The sequence below is a fragment of the Talpa occidentalis genome, unplaced genomic scaffold (genome assembly GCF_014898055.3).
Source record: "Talpa occidentalis isolate TD23 unplaced genomic scaffold, MPIMG_talOcc4v2.1 talOcc4.17, whole genome shotgun sequence".
Lineage (NCBI taxonomy): Eukaryota > Metazoa > Chordata > Mammalia > Eulipotyphla > Talpidae > Talpa > Talpa occidentalis.
In genome coordinates, this window is record NW_023601754.1 from 27,666,019 (window position 1) to 27,682,225 (window position 16,207).

General features: G+C 46.1%; 1 protein-coding gene across 5 annotated transcripts in view; it reads right to left on the reverse strand.

Annotated features, from left to right (window-relative positions):
* Positions 1-16,207, reverse strand: part of ANKRD27 (ankyrin repeat domain 27) — a 52,007-nt gene that overhangs the window by 1,717 nt on the left and 34,083 nt on the right. For 3 of the 5 annotated variants that reach the window (XM_037516361.2, XM_037516362.2, XM_054697057.1), the window contains exons 21-29: positions 15,235-15,279; positions 12,291-12,413; positions 7,353-7,550; positions 6,401-6,520; positions 6,155-6,316; positions 4,787-4,898; positions 3,716-3,794; positions 3,449-3,521; positions 3-2,089 (exon numbers count right to left, since the gene is read on the reverse strand). In XM_037516361.2, the coding sequence (XP_037372258.1) occupies positions 1,850-2,089; positions 3,449-3,521; positions 3,716-3,794; positions 4,787-4,898; positions 6,155-6,316; positions 6,401-6,520; positions 7,353-7,550; positions 12,291-12,413; positions 15,235-15,279 (1,152 nt within the window). In that variant the 3' untranslated portion in view covers positions 3-1,849. Of the gene's footprint in view, positions 1-2; positions 2,090-2,619; positions 3,250-3,448; positions 3,522-3,715; positions 3,795-4,786; positions 4,899-6,154; positions 6,317-6,400; positions 6,521-7,352; positions 7,551-12,290; positions 12,414-15,234; positions 15,280-16,207 lie in introns of those variants that run through there. The other 2 variants (XM_054697059.1, XM_054697058.1) reach the window with 2 other exon arrangements.

A 16,207-nucleotide genomic window follows, 5' to 3' on the forward strand; every position in this document is an offset into this window, starting at 1 on the left:
AAACACAAGCGTTAAAAATAATTGAGGTATAATCACTTCAGACAGCTTGCTCTGCTGATTACCAGGGTAGCTCAAGAGGCAACGCCTCCCCTCAGTTTGACAGTCTAACTCACCTGGGGCTGTGCCTCCAGGTGAAGGGGAACCCCAAGCTGGAAACTTGAGTTCAAGGCCCTCTTGACATAGCCAATCGGGCCTCGGCTTCAGCTCAAGCAAACGGGCCCCTCAGTTCTCTGTACCCATCTTCCTCACTGAACAGTCCTGCCTGCCAGGACAACTGTTAGAATTAAACAGGCGCACACGAACATTTTCAAGATGATACCATAGCACCCCAAAAGTTAGGTGGTATTTGTGAATTTGCATGTTGGGGATGTGGTGATAAGGGACTATAGGTTATACTTCTTAAGTGGAGTGACAGAAAACCACCTTATGCTTATGTTCTTTTGTTTAAAAATGAGGATAAGGAGAAGAAATAAATCAAAACAAAGAAATTCACAAAGCCAAGTGCTCATCTCCTGTTCAGGCTAGAAAGCTACATCATTGTCTTTTTTGGCTCTAATTTTGAAAGAAAACATTTTGGTAGGCCCCAAACACTGCTCTGTTCACAATGATCCAGCTGACGTGTTTCAGTCACAGTCACTTCTGTAAAGGTGGATACCCAGCTGGTGGGAAGAGTTTTCTCCACACATAAAGCATGTGTGTCCCAGAAGTGCTGAGAAACATCTCCCCACAGCAAAACCTCAACTGAAAAGGCAAACATACCAGACACTCAAGAATCATAAAGTTTACTGTTTCTTTTCCATCATTTGGCACATATCCAAGGCACATTAGAAAATTAGAAATCATAAATTACTTTGTAGAAAAATAATCAGCCCCTCCCTTGTATACATACAGAAGTATTTCCAAGAACATGCGCAAAACCATTCCTTCTTACAAAGTCATTTGAAAATGTCTGCAGGACAAACCCACCTTTGCAGCTCTCGACCAATTAGTAACATAAAAAAATAACAGTATAATCTGTAGAAATTTATAAAAAGGAAGAAATGGCAATAAATTCTAACGTAAAGGAACTTGGACCTGGCTTGTGCTGTAAGTTTGGAATTTGAAGCAAGAGACTAAGAAAAGATGTGCCAAATCTCTCTAGTTCAGTAACCATCCTCAGGGGTACGTGGAAGGGAGGTTCTTAACGGAAAGGGAGGTTTCTAGTGACACTGTGACCCATGCGCATGTGCAGGGATCTGTACTTGGCTGGAAAAAGAATTAAACCTAGTTTTCCCTCATGCGTGGTATGGAACTGGTCTAGTGGGTCCTCTTTAGAATGAACTTCAAAAGGGCATTTAGGCATCTTTGGGTTCAAGTGTTGCTTTGCAAAGAAATACTCTCCAGTTCCTGTCTTCATGCCAATGTGCACTTCTGCCCGGCCTTGGTACTTGCAGCCTGGACTGCAGCTAATCTCAGCTTTTCCCAGAGCGGGGAGCTCTAGCTTGGGGTTTGCTGATTTACACACATCTGGGGGGTCTAGCACCTTTCAGTGGGAGGTCAACCTGGTGATGAAACCTCTCACTGTAACCAAGGAAACCTAACACTTAAAAAGAAACACCCAGCCTTCGGGGACAGGACACCACGGCAACTTTTGTCCCCTTCTTTTCAAGTGTGTTCATTAGCTCTGAAGACAAGAGATGGTGGTAAGTTTTCTGTTGCCTTCTTTTCCTTGGCCACAGGAAAGCTTTCAGGAACTTTCTGCTTTGTTTCCCAGTTGTCTGGAAGGACATTTTGTCCTAGGCCGTGTTCATGCCCAGCATCCTGCTGAGCACTCACTTCTTGGCAGCAAATGGGACATTCCTTATCGCTGTTAAGACTGGGAAAGGCCAGCCTCCTGGCGAGCAGGGAGGCCGCCAGCCCGCTCTGGGCCCTGGGCCACCGTGTCACTGGCATCCCCAACAGTGTGTCTCCGCACCATTCGCCGGCTTCTGGGAGTGCTGTGCTTCCACCCAGACCGCTCAAGCTGGTCACCGCGTCCCTGGTCAGTAGTCTGAGAGCTGCTCTGGCCTGGCAGGGGCGTCTGTGTCAGTGTGCCTCTTGGCCTCCTTGGCTAAAGAAAAGGGACCATTTAAGCAGTTCTCGTTGACACTACTTTATAAAACCGCCAACAGCTCCCCTCGATGCTTATCTGCGTCATTCAATGTGCTTTCCAGCATAACTTCAGCTGACATCCCCGGGACAGCAGTGTGACGGGCACACCCTGGGTGTGAGATGCACAGACCTCACATGTCATCCTTACCATCCTAACAAGTGTGTACCTGGTCACCACCCCCGCTGTACTGCTGGGGAGACAGGATCTGCAAAGCTAAGCGCTTGTTTCCCTCCTAGCTGTAGGTCTCTCATATTAGCAAGACCAGGAAAAGGTTGACTATGAAGTTTTAATCAGTCATACTAACATAAAACACTTGAATGGTCTAGAAGATTTAGACTGAGTGTTTGTTCTAAGAAGCCTATGCTGAAAGGCAGAAACCCTTCTTCTCCCTGTCAGCAGAGGAGGTGAGCAGCAGCAAGAAGTGTTTCTGAGGAGAGGCCCCAGCAGCACTGCTGTGAACCTGCTGCTGCTGCTGACAGCTGAGCCGCCAGGGCTGCAGGGCTTCTCACGCACACCGCTTTCTACCTTTCCCTTGCTTTCCGTTCTCAGTCCAGAAATGTATTCTTAAATGTAATAAATGAAATCTTTCCCCTTGACAGACCCATTAAAGAACTCCAGTTTTTGTTCCAACCGCTATGGAAAGCCATGTGAAGGACCCTCAAATTTCTAAAAATGGAGCGACCATATGACTCAGCAACTCCACTCCCAGGAATCTACCCAAAGGACACAAAAACATTCATTCAAAATGAAACCTGCACTCCTATGTTTATTGCAGCACTATTCACAATAACCAAGATATGGAAACAACCTAAATGCCCAAAAATAGATGACTGGATCAAGAAGATGTGGTATATATACACAACGGAATATTACTCAGCGATCAAAAAAGATAAACTCATGCCATGCGCAGAAACATGGATGGAACTGGAAGGGATCATGCTCAGCGAAACAAGCCAGAAGGAAAAAGAAAAATATCTAATGGTTTCACTTATAGGAGGAACACAGGGAAACCATACAAGGGATCAGAAAGAAAAAAAAAAAGGCAAAACTAGCAGGCAACTATAAATTGGTGATGGTTCACGGGCATCTTGGTGGTGGTAATTTTATGGGGACAACACCTGAGAGGAGAAATCAAAAATTGTACAAAAATGAACAACAATATCAAGATATATAAATAAAAATGAGGGGGGGAACCCCTACAGTTTTAAATGTTAATTCTGAAGGGAATAATGACATAAAAAATATATCTATAATGATTTTGTTTTTAAAAAGCCAGGCTTTAGAAAACTGACTGTAAGCCAGTGTTTAATAACTCACCTCATGTAAAGAATCTTCCGTTAAATTAGGGACACTTCTATCTCTTGCCATAAACTCCCTTGAAGTCTTTCCCCTAAAATCCCCAAAAAGGAAAAAAAAAAAGCAATGTTTGGGATAGTGGTATGAAATACTCTGTTTGGCCACAAGGTGGCATCATTTTGTGCATGCACATTTGCCTAGAATTCATTAAAACCACACATACCCCGCCTCCCTTGTAAGTAAATGTAGGGTCAAAAGTATAGAAATCAACCCGAATTTTATACTCACTTCAATTGACCAACTGACTGGACAAAATAAAACTGTCTTGTAAAAGGTTCATTTGGCAGATCATATATTTTTGAGTTCCCTGTAGACAAAAGGACAAACATACATATCAAAACTTCCAAAACTAGCTAAGAATTGCTTTAGAATTATAGCATATATGCAGTCTTTCCATTTTCTTAATTTAACAAAATTTAGGAAATTATTGAATTTAAGGAATCATGTTAGGAGACATCTACTACTGTATGAACCCTCATGAAACAAAGCTAAATCCTTAATATGCTGAAATTTTCCACAGCTAATTATAAGACTGCATCAGAATCGTAGCTATAGGACGGACTGATTCGCATTACTGGATTGCAAACTCATAATTAGAAAAGAGTAGATTAAAGGACCCCTATAACAACCTTAAAGAAAAGAAGGAAGTATTTTAGCCCAACCCATTTGGCAACTGCTCTTCTAATTACTATAAACCTGCAAGCTTAAAACATCTCTGAAGATAGCATGCCCAGAATATGCTTAGGAAAAGGCCTTGGCTTGGAACACAAAGCATGAAAGAAAAAAACCAGCATGGTTCCCCTTCTCCAGCTTGGTAGAGGCCTGACCTTCAAGGCAACACAACCCACCAGAAAAACAGCGTCAAAACAGCTGATAAAGGGCATCCCTGGTGGTGCAGGGGTTAAAATCTCAGTGCTATCAAGCTATTCCCAGACAGGGAACTGACCCACCTGGCGCAGCACACCTCTCCTGACTCGCCTGCTGCTCCCCTCAGCAGTGTATTTCAGTAGATCCACCTGTTTTGCTCCCCACTCTCTCTGATGAATCCTCTCACTGCCCATACCTCTGGCCTGCACCCCAGTTCTTGTATGCATAAATAAATAAAATATAATAATAAATCTCTAAAGAAAAAGAGCTACTAAGTTAGGATATATTAATAACACATTTCCTTGGTCCTATATCCCACCCCCAGTTATGGTTATAATTGCATTTTACATTTACAATCAAATGAGAATCAACCACTCGTGAACTTCCAAATAAACCCAAGTGGAGAACTGCAGAAAGAATGGAAGCCCTTACACTTTTTCCTGATCTTAACAGTAACGTACTCCTTGGGGTCCTCTTCGCTGGCGTCATCCAGTGTGGCCACGCAGCTTGGCACTACCTGAAGTAATTCCATTATTTTTGAATTCTACAATTTGAAAGGGGAAAGATAACCGAGTTGTTTTTTATTCTTACTTAGGTTATGACCAGTTTCTGATGTCAATGTCAATGTTGAGGTGGCGGGACAGAAAAGCAAAGACACAGCTACGACAGGACACTGGGCAGTGGGGGGAGCAGTCTGGGTGGGGCCCTGCCGGGGGCCCCAGTAAGATGTCCCAGGCCAAGGATGTCACTGCTCTGTGTAAAGAGGTTGACAGGTACAGGCTCAGCCACATTGTTGTACAGTTACGGGGTTACTGAGGCAAAAGACATTCATCATTATCATCATTTGAGAAAGAATTAGGATGAAAGTTAAAATATTTCAATTCTAAAATTAAGAAAAATCACTCTTAATAATACAGTAAGTGTGAGTAGGCTGGACTGAGAGTGAACTGACATGACAATGGTGTCCAGTAAGAGCCCACTAATTGTCTACCTAATTAGAAAACTAGGAAAACATGGAACTAGACAACATGAAAACAGAAAGAGCCACCTTTTTCCCAGGAGAAGGGATTTTTCCTCATCACTCCTCGCTGGTGAACATTCTCATAACTGCGAGCACTAAATTGGTTGTCACAAGCCTTACAGAGCTCAAGGCGTGTAAGCTACCAACTGAGCAAACTTTCTCCATTGTGCAGCCGAGACCCCAGGTGTAGACCCAGTTCCCAAAGGGTGAAATCAGGACCTGCCTCAGCTTCCTGCTGCGCCATGAACACTGATGGCTCGGCAGAGGCCAGACCAGGGTGCCAGGACCTGCAGGGGTAGGGGCGCCCCTGCTTGGCCCTCTGCAAACCACCCTGAAAGGCCGGTCCCCAGCGAGCATGCCACCTTGAGCAGGTGAGCAAGGACCAGGCATCTATTTAACCACACTGGGGGGCATCCCTGGTGGACTAGGGGTTGAATCATTGAGCAATAACACCACTATGGCCTGAGTCTGATGCCCAGCCAGGGAGCTACCCACATGGTGCAGATGACCTCTCCTACCTCACCCACTCTTCCCCTTAGCAGTGTATTTCAGTGAATCTGCCTGTTCTGCTTCCCACTCTGTCTCTGGTGAATCCTCTCATGCCCCACACCTCTGGCCTACACCACCAGTGCTTCTGAAAAATCAGGGAGATGCATGGTGCTCAGCCCGGACAGCAAGTCAAAGGTCTGGCTGGTGCAATTCCAGATCTGTTTAAACACCATGAGTCCAGAGTGAGCACTAAGGATGCCCAGTGCCCTCGGCTCTCCCTTGCTGCTCACCTGGTCAGCACAGTCCATGGCTGTGCACTGCCTCTTGTTCAACACCTGGACAGATGCCCCGTGAAGCAGAAGCAGCTCCACCACGAAGACGTGCCTGCCTATCACCGCCTCATGCAGGGCTGTGTTGCCCTTGTTGTTAGCGACATTGATGGCAGCCCCGTGCTAGAAAGAAAAGGGAACGCAGAAGCTCACTTTGCAGGGAGGGCCGATGACCCCAAGGTCACAGGTCCTGGCACTGGCTCTTACCTGCAGCAGCAACGCGGCCACTTCGTGGTGGCCGCCAGCACTGGCGTAGATGAGGGGCGTGTTTCCTCCACTATCCTTCTTATTGGGCTTCACGTTAGCACCTAAAAGGTCCTTCACCACCTATCCGGGAGGAGAGATTTTCAGTCCTAACTGGAATTTGCAAAGGAGGAACTCTCCAACTTGATGTTCTTTTGAGTTTTCTGTAAATGGACTCAGAATGCCCTTTGGACAGGTGTCTGGCCCTCCAGAACTGAAGGGGGAATTAACATTTGAGGGTCTGTTCTGTGCCAGGCAATGTGCTAGGCACTCTTTTTAAATTTAATCATTTCTCCATGGAGAGCTGGTATTACTGCTCCATTTGTACAGATCAGGGAGTGGATGCTGGGAGCACAGTGCTAGGCCTGCGAGAGAGGGAAGACCGGTGATCTGGTTCCTGTCTAAAAAGCTTACAGGGGAATGAATAATGGAAAGGCAGATGAACAGATAATCATTTTCAAAAAGAAAAATACACAACTTTTTAAAAGTCAATCATTTCACAATCATTTCTTGAGACTCTCCTGCAACAGGCCCTGATTCTATAAAGTACTAAGTCAGACACAGCCTAAGGGCGGTGTGGGAGTGGGAAGTGACCTGTGGGTGGAGCCTCAGGAGCCACACCCAAGCCCTAGGGGAAGCCCTGGCTGGGGTGGAATCAGAATAGGTACCTCGAAGCCACCAGATGCGAGCGGCAGTGGGAGCGGGGTAGATGCACCCCCAGAAGCACTGGCGTCCTAAGGTCTGCTATTGACCAGTCCTGCCATGGACATCTCAGAACCCCAGGGCTGGGAGCAACAAAATGTGCCCTCCTCTGGGTGACCTGCCAAGCCTTTCCCCTCTGCAGCCTTCTCACCAACTGAGGTTCTAAGCAAAAGCAGTACCTATAAGCTCGCTCTCCAAGGAGACAGACTCATACCTGAAAGTGGCCCCGCTGGCAGGCCAGGTGCAGGGGGATGGCTTGGTCTGCATTTCTGGCACCTGCGCTGGCACCATGCTTCAACAGGAGGGGGATGAGGTCTGCCCGACCATGCAGGGCAGCAACATGCAGTGGGGAGGAGCCCTCCTGGTTGGTCACATTCACGCTGAGCCCACTGGCAGGAATCTTTGCCAGCTTCTGTAAGAGCAGGAGATGGAAACAGCAGTGCCATTAGTATTTAAGAAGCCTAGAGGAAGCCATCTGCCCAGATGGCTCCTGGGCAAGATTTGGGATCACAGTGGAATCGAGAATGGGGTTGCCCAGGAGCGAATTCCCTACTTATAAAGGCATTGTGTACCAAAGGGTTAATCTCCATCTTCAAAAAGGCAAGTCCCATAAAATGGTGCCCTCTTTGAATCTGTCCATGAGTGGAAGTGGAACAGCAGGAACTCACCTGTGGAAAACTGCACAGCAGCTCTTATTTCACACCAAACACAAAAATAAAATCATGGACCTAATGCAGAAGTAGCAACTTTAAAACTTCTTGAAGTGAACACCAAAGAGCATCTTCACAACAATGGGATAAGCAAAGATTTCTCAGGTAAGACACAAAAAAACAGAAATCATAAAAGAATGCTTTGAAAGGCAAAGTTTAACAAAAATTTTGAATGTTTGTTCTTTGAAAGACAAGCTGTTTTCCAGAGGAGCTGCACCATGGACAACCTGCCCAGCAATGGATGTGTGATCTAGTTTCTCTGCATCCTCACCGCCCTTTGAGTGTTCACTGTGAAGTGTGCAGTGATAGCTGTGCAGGGATGGCTCATTGTGGTTATTTGCATTTCCCTAACAGGTGATGATGTGCTTCTTTACTGTCCATATATGCTCCCCAGTGACACGTCTATTCATCTCTTCTGCCCATTTTCGGCTTGATTTGTTTTTTTTTCTTTACTGCGGGTTTTGAGAGTTCTTTGTATATTCTAGATTCTAGCCATGTATCAGATTTGTGGCTTGCAGGTATTTTCTCATAGACTCTAGTTGGCCTATAGCTTCTTCCCCGGGGGTTTTCACAGAGCAAGTTGTAAATTTAGGAGGCAAGTTTATCAAGTTTTTTCTTTCATGGATTGTGCATCTGTTTTCAAGTCTAAAAACTCTGCGTTTATGGGGCCTCCCCGGTGGCGCAGCGGTTGAGCGCTGGGTTGCGAAGCTGCCCGCAGCCTCTGCGGCGATGGTTCGATTCCCGGCTGCTTCCCGGCCACCGGTGGAGGGTCCCACATGGCGCGCAGACCGCTCCTGCCGCCCGCTGCTCCCCTCAGCAGTGTACCTCGGTCCTTCTGCCTGCTCTGCTCCCCGCTCTGGCTCTGGTGAATTCTCTCACCCTCCCGTGCTGCTGACTGTACCCAGTGCTTGTATGTATAAATACATAATAAATAAATCTTAAAATAAATAAATAAATAAAAATAAATAAAATAAAAACTCTGCGTTTAGCCCTAGATTTTGAACAAAAATTGTCTCCTTTCCCCTCCCTCCTAACATTTGTGATTTTACATTTTACAGTTGAGTTGATGGTCCAGTTTGAGTTAAATTTTTGTGCAGGATATGAAATTTAAGTTGAAATTTTTTTTTTTCCCTACACAGGTCCATTTGCTCTAGCACCAATACTTGAAAAGATCAAATCCTTCTTCCACTGATTTGCTTTTGTACTGTACTTGAGACTCTCCAAAGTGTGCATCTGTTTCCAGGATCTTGTCTCTCTCTTCCACTAGCACCAATGTCTCCATCACTGCAGCTCCATGGTAACTGCTGATAATGAGTAGGGATTCCTCCTAACTTAGAAGAGGATTGTTTCAGCTACTTGGGGGAAAGTGCCTTTCCATATGCATTTTAGAATAAGCTTGTCTATGTCTACAAGAAAAATTAACTAGAATTTTGATAGAAATCGCATCAAACCCAAAGATCAGTTTGGGGAGAAATAACATGTTTACTACGTAGAATTTTCATGAACATGGTACAGCTTTCCAAGTACTTGTACTTGGTTTCTTTATCAACATTTTTGTGACTATCACAAATCTTGTTCATGTTTTGCTCATAGGTGTGTACCTGAGTATTTCATTTCCTGTTGACAGTCATAAATGGCCTTGTATATGTTGTATGTGCTCACTTGCTGGCTGTCTAACTTGACATATCTTTCCAATACCAAGAATATTAATGTGACTTACAAAACAGTTAGAATGACATTGACCTTTGTATTGCAAGATAAAATCACCTTATTTATTTTTAATAATATTTTTCATTTTATATATTTTTTACATCATTTTTCATTTTTGCACAATGTATGCATTTTCATCTTGGTTATAGTCCCCATACAATTCCCACCCCCCTTGTTCTGATCCTACCCCTTTTGTCCCCCCGTGCCCTGCGCCCCCCCCTCCGCCCCTGTAGTATCTCTGGTTTATAGTTGCCTGCTGCTTTTGATTTTTACTTTCTTATACTTAGTCTTTTTCCTGGTCCCTTATTTAGGTTTTCTAAATTCCTGCTATGAGTGAGACCATCCGGTATTTTTCTTTTTCTTTCTGGCTTATTTCGCTGAGCATGATCCCTTCCAGCTCCATCCATGTTGCTGCAAATTGACTGCTGAATAATACTCCATTGTGTATATGTACCACATCTTCTTGGTCCAGTCATCTATTTTGGGGCATTTGGGTTGTTTCCAAGGCTTACCTATTTTGTAAATAGTGCTGCTATAAACATAGGGGTGCAGGTGCCCTTTTGAATTAATGTTTGTGTCCTTTGGGTAAATACCTAGGAGTGGAATTGCTGGATCATATGGAAGCTCCTCCTTCAGTAGATTAAGGAATCTCCACACAGCTCTTCATAGTGGTTAGACCAGTTTGCACTCTCACCAGCAGTGCAGGAGAGTTCCTTTTTCTCCACAACCTCACCAACATTTATTGTTGCTAGTTTTTTCAATATGTGCCATTTTTTTAACATGTGTAAGATGGTATCCCATTGTAGTTTTGATTTGCATTTCCCTGATTACAAGTGATGTTGAATATTTTTCATATGCTTGTTGGCCATTTACATTTCCTCTTTGGAGAAGTTTCTTTTTAGCTCTTCTGCCCATTTTTTTTTTTTTTTTTTTTTTTTTTTTTTTTTTTAGAGGCATGCTTTATTTATTTGTTTGCTGGTTTGTTTTGTTTTTGTTTTGTTTATACATGCACTGGGTACAGTCAGAAGCGCGGGAGGGCGAGAGAATTCACCAGAGTCAGAGCGGGGAGCAGAGCAGGCAGAAGGACCGAAGTACACTGCTGAGGGGAGCAGCGGGTGGCAGGAGAGGTCTGCGCGCCATGTGGGACCCTCCTCTGGTGGCCGGGGAGCAGCCGGGGATCGAACCGGCGCCGCAGAGGCCGCGGGCAGCTTCGCAACCCAGCGCTCAACCGCTGCGCCACCGGGGAGGCCCTCTTCTGCCCATTTTTTGACTGGGTTGTTTACTTTGTTTTTGTTGAGTCTCACCAGTTCTTTGTAGATTTTTGAGATCAGTCCTTTATCATTAGTGTTGTGTGCAAAATTTTTCTCCCAATCCATGGGTGTCTCTGTGTTTTGGTTACTGTCTCTTTTGCTCTTTAATTTGACGTAGTCCCAGCTGTTAATCTTTGCCTTCACTATCACTGCTTTGGGTGATGTGTCTTTAAAAATGTTACTGAGGTGAATGTCATGTAGTGTTTCGCCTATATTTCCTTCTATATATTTTATGGTTTCAGGTCTTATGTCTAGTTCTTTAATCCATTTTGAGTTGGTTTTTGTTCATGTTGTGAGGTAGTAGTCAAGCTTCATTCTTTTGCATGTAGGGACCCAGTTTTCCCAGCACCATAAAACCACCTTATTATACAAAGCTTCACGATAAGTTACTCTAACCCCAGCACTTCATTCACATGTAGCTTTTAGCTGTAGACCAATGCGTACACTGAGGATATGTGATTTTTTGTTCTGCTCTTGTGCAGCTGGTTATGTGTAGTCCAAAATGAATTTCCCTGGTTGGGCTGCTATGAAAAAACAGGTATTAAAAAGGCAGATGATGTTTCAAAGGATATGCTGCAAAGTGACCAAGCTCTCAGGCCCAGTCAGCAACTATGTGGTTAGAGGTGGTTCCTGGATCTTTATAATCCTCGCTGACATTTTCTCACACTCACAATTCATTAGTTATAATAAGAAACTGAATAACGCATTAAAATATCTGCTGAATTTACCAAATAAAGTCCTTATATTTCCTGATTTTTTAAAACTCCCTGGTGGTGCAGGCAGTTGAGCGCCTCACTGTGAAGCTGTTCGCAGCCTCTGCAGTGTGGGTTTGATCCTTGCCGGCTGGCAAGAATCTGTGAAAACAGACCTCTCCTGTCTCACTCACTGCTCCCCTCAGCAGTGTATTTCTTCAGTCTGCCTGTTCTGTTCCCCGCTCTGTCTCTGGTGAATCCTCTCACCCTCCTGCACATCTGGTCTGTACCCTGGTTCTTGTATAAAAATAAATCTTTTTTTTTTTTTTTTAAAGATTTATTTATTTATTTATACAAGCACCAGGTACAGTCAGAAGCGTGGGAGGATGAGAGAATTCACCAGAGCCAGAGCAGAGAGCAGAAGAGACAGACTGACAAAACACACTGCTGAGGGGAGCAGCGGGCAGCAGGAGAGGTCTGCGCACCATGTGGGACCCTCACCCGGTGGTCGGGGATCGAACCAGCGCTGCAGAGGCTGTGGGCAGCTTCGCAACCTAGCGCTCAACCGCTGCGCCACCAGGGAGGCCCCATAAAAATAAATCTTTAAAAAAAACCCCTTTATCTTTTTCTTTTATTGTAATGTCTCAGAAAGACAAGCAGACAATCTTCATAAGGGGAAAAAAAGACTGCGCCCTCCACCCTCACCCAGTCAGCAAAAGCAAAGCCAAACCTTTTGAGCTGGAGCACACTTCGGGCACTGGCACAGGGGGTGACAAAATTCAAGATCTGTTGCACTGACTGAGTCTTCCATGTCATCCAGGTCCTCTTCTGTCCACTCCAACAGGTAACGCACCTGGTGGTGGACAAAAGGAAATAGAAATTCAAAACTCATCCTCAGCATCTTTATAAGCCATAGAACTTTAAACATGAGTGTACACACACACACACAACCTGCTCCTAAATCAGGGCTCACACTTCCTCAACCTCCGCTGTACTTTTGGAAAAGACTGAAGCTCCCTCACAAAGATTCCAGGGTTTACCTGTGCTCCAGCCTTTCTGAAGCCTCTTCCTGGGTTCAGAGGCTAAGTCGTCATTTCTGTAGCTCAGGTTAAAAATTCTTCTCTATTCTTAAAAAGGGACAAGCAGGTGCTGCTTCGGGGTGCAGCTTTAAAACCCCAGCCCTGGAGCACTTAGTGAGAACCTCCTCTTCTTGTCTAACTGCAGTTTCAACAGCAGTCCCTTCCTCCCTCCCTGGGAGGAGCCAACAGCTTGCTCAAAGCCAAACTAGTAAGTGGTGGTGAGAGACCACCTCACCTGTGAGAACGGCCCAACCAAAAAAACAAAAACAAAAACAAAAAAACAAGTGTTGGTAAGAATGTGGAGAAAAAGGAACTCTGTATCTGTACACTGTTGGTGGGCGATGTGGACTGGTCCAGTCTCTATGGAAAACAGTATGGAGGCTTCTCAAAAGATCCAGGATACAGGGGCCTCCCTGGCGACGCAGTGGGTTGAGTGCAGTGCTGTGAAGCTGTCCGCAGTCTCTGCGGCATCGGTTCGATTCCCAGCCAGCCAGGGAGATTCCCATGTGACGCAGCAGACCTCTCCTGTCTCGCCCACTGCTCCCCTCAGCAGTGTACTTCAGTCCTTCTGCCTGTTCTGCTCCCTGCTCTGTCTCTGCTGAATTCTCTCACCCTCCGGTGCTTCTAGCCTGTACCCCAGTGTTTGTATAGATAAATCTTAAAAAAAAAAATCCAGGATAGAACTATGGTGCAACCCAGTGACCACCTCTCCTCAGTGTGTCTACCTGAAGAACACTGAACACTACCTTGAAGGGATACATGCAGTCCTGCGTTCACTGCAGCACCATTTCCAACAGCCAAGTTATAGAAGCAACCTCAGAGCCTGAGGACAGATGAGGGCGTCAGGAAGACACAGAACATTTACACAGCAGAATCCTCCTCAGCTATGAGGAAAGGACTAACATATCTGTGACAACATGGATGGAACTAGGCCATTATACTCAGCGAAATAAGTCAGAAGGAGAAAGACAAATACTGAATAGTGTCACATACATGTGGAATACAGAGAAATAAAACAAAGAGTCAGATAAAACCAAACCAGTAACAAACCCCAGAAACCTGACTGTATAACTGAGGATCCAACATGGGGAGGAGGCAGGAGAGGATGGAGTGGGGATGGGGGACAACGGCCTATGGTGAGGGTGCGGGGGCCTTGGTGGTAGTGGGGTGTGGTGACATACACCTGAAGGGTGTGATGAGTCATAGGCCATGTTGTTAACGGATGTTACCACAACAAAAAATAAATAAATAAAAGGTGGGGGGGTTGCAGGCTCTGACTCTGCACCAGCATCCTCCCCAAGAGGATGTCCCAGGCAACCAGCAAAAACACTGGCAAGACCCCTGAACAGGTCAAATTAGTGTTCCAGTAAAGACTAGTTTCTAAGCTATTAAATTTGAGCAAAGAAAATAATATAAACACATTTCTAGACCGGCTTCGAAGCACCGAGGAAGTCAGCAAATGCCAGCAAAGGGTTCCAGGAAGGTCCCCCTACCCCAAGTCCCTTCCAAATCTCCCAAGAACAGGGTGGGGCCCCCCTGATGAGCAGGATGGGCGAATGAAGGGCAAGTCCTCTTGGCGAGGAAAGAACAAGAACGAGGGTCAGTCAGAAGCCGAGGGCAGGTGGCCAACAGGGGCAGGAGGGGCCTCTTGTATAGGCTAGTTTGGATGGTGACCCCAGGTGCACCTCTGCATGAACGGCCTCAACCCCCTTGTCTGCCCACAGAAGGAAGAGTGAGTATGTCATGACGGGACAATCGTTAACGTCCCCATGCAGGCTCTGCCCTGACGTGGAGCCCATGCCCTGCCTCCAGAGGAACCAGGTGTCCGTCTGAGGGGCAAGGAGTGGCCCTGGGCAAAGGGTGCTCTGCTGACAACTACATTTGGGTTCTGACTATTCCAGAATTTCTGTCCAACTCAAACAGTGAAAAGCGCTCTTACAACACACAACTGTGATGCTCTCTTACAACATGTTCTGTTCAGCGCTCCTAACTGGGAAAGCTCCTAATTCACTCCTCCTTTCCTGGGGAGCCCAACCATGGAAACTACTGAGGCTGCTTCCACTCTCAAGCGATCGCATCAAGGGTGTTCCCTGTGCCCCAACAGTGGGGGTCAGGACAGACCACTTCCCTCCAGCCAGACATCCTTGCCCCTGCCCCCCGAGAGCAGCCAGCACCATCTCCCCTGGACCCTTCCCTGTCCTAACACCTCCTTGGAGTCAACCTGACCGGGGTCACAGCCGTCCACGGAGTCTGCAGGGCCACACTAATGTCCCCTCTTCCCCCCCCCAACAGAGTCCTCTCACCACACTACCCACTAGTATTGAGCCCACACTCTGCTCCTGGACATGGGCATGCTTCCTGCAGGCGCCTCACCCCTCCTGGAATAGGAGACTCCAAGAGGTGTGACGTGGTGGCCACCTGCTTTGTTACCTGTCAGGGAGGCATAACACTGCCATTACCCAGTGTGTAATAATGCACCTCCACGTGCTGGTGAACAAAGCCTCCACATGGGCTCTATGTGAGCTGGAGGCAGAAAACACAGGAACAGCTGTTTAAACCAAGAGAGCTTTTTAAAAAGCACGTCCAAACACTCACCATTTCCAGATCTCCATCAGCTACTGCTCTTAAAAGTTTTTCTACCTTAACAAAAGAAACAAGAATGTTAGGAAAATGATTTTAAAAATAAAATTATAACAAATCATAAAAGCAACTGTTCGTTCATCCTGACTAGTGGAGCTTTGACATTTAAACCCAATCAGTGTCTCATGCACCCCTATAACTGCTCAGACGGGACTCCCAGGAGTAGGCAGTGTGCACTGACCCGTCACCAAGGCAGGTCTTTAAAAATGACACTGCCTTTTATGTGGCCAGGATGTCACCATGAAGCACAGCTTCCTACGAGGCCAGCCACCCATCAGAACCACACACAATCAATATCCGTTACCCCCATCTGAGGGGGCGCATGCTCCAAGACAGGCCCCAGGTCTCAGCCTTTGGAGCTTGTCTCTAGGTTTTCTTTGCTGTGGTTTCACATCAAGCTAAGTTTATGGGGCCTCAAGGAGCAGGTCAGTGCTTGAGGTGACAGGGGAGGAGGGGGCACTGGACGGAGCCAGGGAGGGTTCCCACTCATGGGGGCACAGGTAAAAGATGTGTGTGTGCAAAACCACGTCACAAATTAGCTTCTCCAAAAGGCAATGTGTGTGTGTGTGTGTGTGCATTTAAATGTCTAATAAAATTTTGCAAGAAGAAAGAAACGACCCACATCAAGTTAACAGGGTGGTTATGGAGCAGGCAACAGTGGGCAGAGGGTTTACTTTGTAAAATTACCTTAATTTGGAGTACTTATAACTTACAGGTGGTTTGGCTTTTACTTTGAATATTCTCTCTCTCTCTCTCTCTCTCTCGCGTGTGTTGCGCGCGCACACACAAGCCACAAAGCAAAGAGCCGCTTAGGGAAGGCCATGAAGGGCAGGCGCCGGGCTCTTTCCCAGGCACTGACATCCACCACAGAGGGCGTGGCTGTCCAGCGTGGTTAGGCCAGGCCTCTTTAATTGGCAGCCACGACACA